At 44.3% G+C, this 4,357-nt stretch overlaps 1 protein-coding gene across 2 annotated transcripts in view; it reads left to right on the top strand.

Annotated features, from left to right (window-relative positions):
* The first annotated feature begins 3,315 nt into the window (after positions 1–3,315).
* Positions 3,316–4,357, top strand: part of BNIP1 (BCL2 interacting protein 1) — a 15,487-nt gene continuing 14,445 nt past the window's right edge. For both annotated transcript variants that reach the window (XM_023515390.1, XM_003781935.3), the window contains exon 1: positions 3,316–3,498. In XM_023515390.1, the coding sequence (XP_023371158.1) occupies positions 3,358–3,498 (141 nt within the window). In that variant the 5' untranslated portion in view covers positions 3,316–3,357. The remainder of the gene's footprint in view (positions 3,499–4,357) is intronic.

Below are 4,357 nucleotides of genomic sequence, written 5' to 3'. Positions count from 1 at the left end.
AAAGTCTCCATCTTTCTTTAAGGCTGCATAATATTCCATGGTACCCAGCTGATGTTTCTATTTTTTGTAGAGATGGGGTCTAGTTCTTGCCCAGGCTGGTCTTGATCTCCTGGGCTCACGCAATCTGCCTCAGTTTTTCAGAGTGCCTAGGACAGCGGTTCTCAACCTGTGGGTTGCAACCCCTTTGGGGATCGAATGACCCTTTCACAGGGGTTGCCCAAATACATCCCACATATCAAATATTTATGTTACAATTCATAACAGTAGCAAAATTACAGTTATGAAGTAGCAACAAAAATAATTTTATGGTTGGGGGTCACCACAACATGAGGAACTGTATTAAAGGGTCGTGGCATTAGGAAGGTTGAGAACCACTGGCCTAGGATTACAGGTGTGAGACGCCATGCCTGGCCTAGACTTGTGTTCTTGACATTCTGGACCCTTGAAGAAACTTTAAGCCTCTGAACAGAAAACTTGAATAAATGCAGAAATATGCCAAGTTCTTAAACAGGAGCATTCAACATAAAACTAACAGTTACAAGTTAAAAATATAATATCCTAAGAAAATATACCAATATACCAATATACCAAGAAAATATACCAACTTTAAAAAGTTTACATGAGGGAAAAATAATAGCTGGAGGATGCTGGGAGGGAGGGAGATAAATGGGATGGTTAATACATTAAAACTCATTATAAAACTAATAATTCAAATAGTACCGTTTTGATGAATGACTAGACCAATAAAACAGAATAGGAAGTGTACAAAGACTCAAATATATATGACAATTTAGTATGGTAAATGTGGCATCCAGACCCAGCCCCTAAGAAAAAGGTGGACACACTGTCAGTAAGTAGTGTTGGAACAACTGGGTAACCTGAAAAAGCAAGGTTGGCTCTATAGCTCACACCATAAGTCATTGTATATTTCAAAATGGATAAAGATCTAAACGTAAAAAACACCAGAAGGAAATGTGAGCAATTCCTTTAAGTGTCTGGAAGTGGGGCAGGCCTTTCTAACTTGGACCGCAAATCCAGGAATCAGAAATGAAAATTGATGGTGAAAACAACATAAGCCAACTTACCTCTAAGGGATAATGTGCCTAATACATAAAGAACTAGAAACTGATAAAAACCCTGATAGAAAAGTAAGCAGACAATAAAGTAAATACAAATATCTCTGGAATATAGAAAGAGGTCCTCAACCTCATTCATGATGAAAGAAATGCAAAATAAAAGAAGGCACTTTTCGCCTATTCGGATGAGCAAAAAGCTAAATATTTGTTAACATACTATTGGAGAGGTCATGGGAAAGAGGCATTTGTACCACGTTGCTGGTGGGAAGGTAAATTGACATGACCTTGAAGAGCAATCTTGTAGTATGTCAGAATTTTAAGATGCATACATCCTTTCACTTGGCAACACCATTTGCTCTGTGCAAGTCATTGTTCCTCTCTGCCTTCTTTTTTACTTAAGAGAGTTGTGAGAGTTAAGTAGGATGACACACAGAAAGCACTTAGTGCAAAGTGCCTGGTACATAGGACGTTTTCCCAAAATGTTGGTTAGCAATATAGTAGCTGAAGGCATTGCTTTGTTAGCACATGCCATATTATCAGACTGTACTTGGTCCTTTTCATATTATTATCTCATTTAATCTTCCAACAGCTGGTGTGAAGCGGATGTCATTATCACCACTTAGCCCCTCTGGAGACTAAGGCACAAAGAAGTGAAGTGGGCTTCAGGGCAGGATTGGAGCTTGAGCAGAAGCCTCTCTCTATTAGGTGCAGTGGAGTGATGAACGCCTTAAAGTGCAGAGTGCTGAGGGAACAGAGTTGGTTGAGCACACAGCCCTTCTTGTACAACGCAGCTAAGGGGCTATTCGGTTTTTGAGGGAGGAGGTGGCTTTAAGTTGAGCTGCTGTCACTTTCAAGTTAGGTAACTTTGAGATAGTGTTCTTTGCTTTGTTTTGTTTTGTTTCAATTTACTTTCAGCCTATCTTCTGATCTCTAAAACTAGGGTAGTACCAATTTCAAGGGTGGTTGTGAGGATTAAGAGAGATGAAGATAGCTATATCTAGGCATTCAGATCCTCAGAATCTGTGCTTGCAGAAGTGACCTGAACAAATGCAGATGGGATAGGGGTGCATGGGCAAAGCACATTCCAAGGTTACATAGCTGGAAAAAGCTTAAGGAATCTAGGAAGGGGGCAGATGGGGTGGGGTGGCTGATAGCCTTGACCAGCCAAGTAACTTGGACTATTTACTAATAGAAATAAAATGAAAGAGCCACCATTTGTTGAGGGCTTGCTCTGACATTTTTATCAAAACTAAAAAAATCCATTGAAATTATCCCAGTTAGTGGTGGCGCCTGTGTCTCAGTGGGTAGGGCGCCGGCCCCATATAACTAGGGTGGTGGGTTCAAACCTAGCTCCCGCCAAACTGCAACAAAAAAATAGCCTTTGTGGCGGGCACCTGTAGTCCCACCTACTCGGGAAGCTGAGGCAGAGGATGGCCTAAGCCTAGGAGTTGGAGGTTGCTGTGAGCTGTAACAGGGTGATAAAGTGAGACTCTGTCTCAAAAAAAAAAAAAAAAAAATTATCCCTGGGTGGTGCCTGTGGCTCAAAAGGGTAAGGCGCTGGCCCCATATGCTGGAGATGGCAGGTTCAAACCCGGCCAAAAAAAAAAAATTATCCAGTTAGGTATTTAACAAATCCAATTGTAAACACAAAACACAATCCAGGAGCCAGATTAAGAGATGTAAGCAGAGAGGTGACTAGATCAATTCTTCCACTTATTTTTTAATTAAATCATAACTGTGTACATTAATGCATCATGGGGTACAATGTGCTGGTTTTATATACCATTTGAAATATTTTCATCAAACTGGTTGACCCAGCCTTCACTGCATTTTCTTAGTTACTGTGTTAAGACATTTATATTCTACACTTAGTAAATTTAACATGTACCCTTGTAAGATGCACCGTAGGTGTGTTCTCACCAATTACCCTTCCTCCACCCATCCTCCCCGCTCCCAAGAAACAGAATCGTTAATTGCACTTGCAGAGACATCTCAATTGATACTTTTCTTCCAGCCTTTTTTATTTTTCCTATGCAAAAAAATATGTAGTCATTAGAAGAGCTGATAGGTGGAAGATGGAAAGAGACCACTGTTAAGCGTTCTTGATATTTCCTCTTCTCTTTCTTGCCGTTTTATTAGGACCACGCCAAGAAGACAAGCTGATTTCTCGCCACCTGTCAGGGAAAGTACCCATAATTCGGCTCAGTGACTCTCGCTTGTCATTTACACCGGTCTCTAGGGGGCGCTGGCCCGAGACTGGGCAGGGAACGCAAAGAAGGCGATGCGAAAACGCGTTTCAATTTGGGCACCTCCGCTGCCCGTAGCCGGCGTCTCCAACATGGCGGCTCCCCAAGATGTCCACGTCCGGATATGTAACCAAGAGATTGTCAAATTCGACCTGGAGGTGAAGGCGCTTATTCAGGTAATCATTCTCAGATTCCTGTCGGACTCCAGCAGCTCTAACCCGAGCTTCGCTGGTCTTCTCTGAGCTTGGCGGTTTCCTGAACTTTTCCCACCTGGTCTCCCAAGCTGTTGGCCCCACCTCATGACCAGTTATCCTCTTGTCCCTATTTGATCGCGCCACTGCCGGCTTTAATCCTCTATCTGGGTGCCTTTGGCTCACCTTCCTTCAGGGACCCCGCTGTCCTCACCCCTAACCCAGTTAACCCTTTGTGGCCCCTATTTGTGGGCCCGCTTTGCCCCTCCCACACACACCCCGGCCGTCTCTCCGCCCTTGAATCACCTCACAACCTACCTGTCACCCTTCTCAGACCCGCCTTCAGCCACCTTCTTCCCCCGACCTCTGGTAGTGTCCGGGAGGCCAAGAACCCCGCCCCCTGCCGGGCAGCTCCAATTGGTCTGGAGCCCCTTGGCTCCCGAGGCCCTTGGCACGGGAGGCATCTGGTGAAGGGACAATAATCTAGATCGTAGTTGTTATTTTGTACTTGAGGAAATCGAGTGAAGTACCAGGAACAAAGTCAGAAGGCAGTAGCAGGCTCGATGCCTGTAGCTCAGTGCTTAGGGCGCCGGCCACGTACACCTGGGCGGGCGGGTTCGAACCTGGCCTGAGCCTGCTACACAACAGTGACAACTACAAGAAAAACAAACAAACCGCCGGGCGTTGTGGCAGGCACCTGCAGTCCCACCTACATGGGAGACTGAGGCAAGAGAATCGCTTATGTCCAAGAGTTGGAGGTTGCTGTGAGCTATGATGTCACAGCACTCTACCAAGGGCGACATAGTGAAGACTCTATCTCAAAAAAAAAAAAAAAAAAACCACA

This window comes from Otolemur garnettii, unplaced genomic scaffold (genome assembly GCF_000181295.1).
Source record: "Otolemur garnettii isolate 467f Iridium unplaced genomic scaffold, OtoGar3 scaffold00003, whole genome shotgun sequence".
Lineage (NCBI taxonomy): Eukaryota > Metazoa > Chordata > Mammalia > Primates > Galagidae > Otolemur > Otolemur garnettii.
Note: the sequence above shows the minus strand (reverse complement) of the source record. Positions and strands in the feature narration are given on the sequence as shown.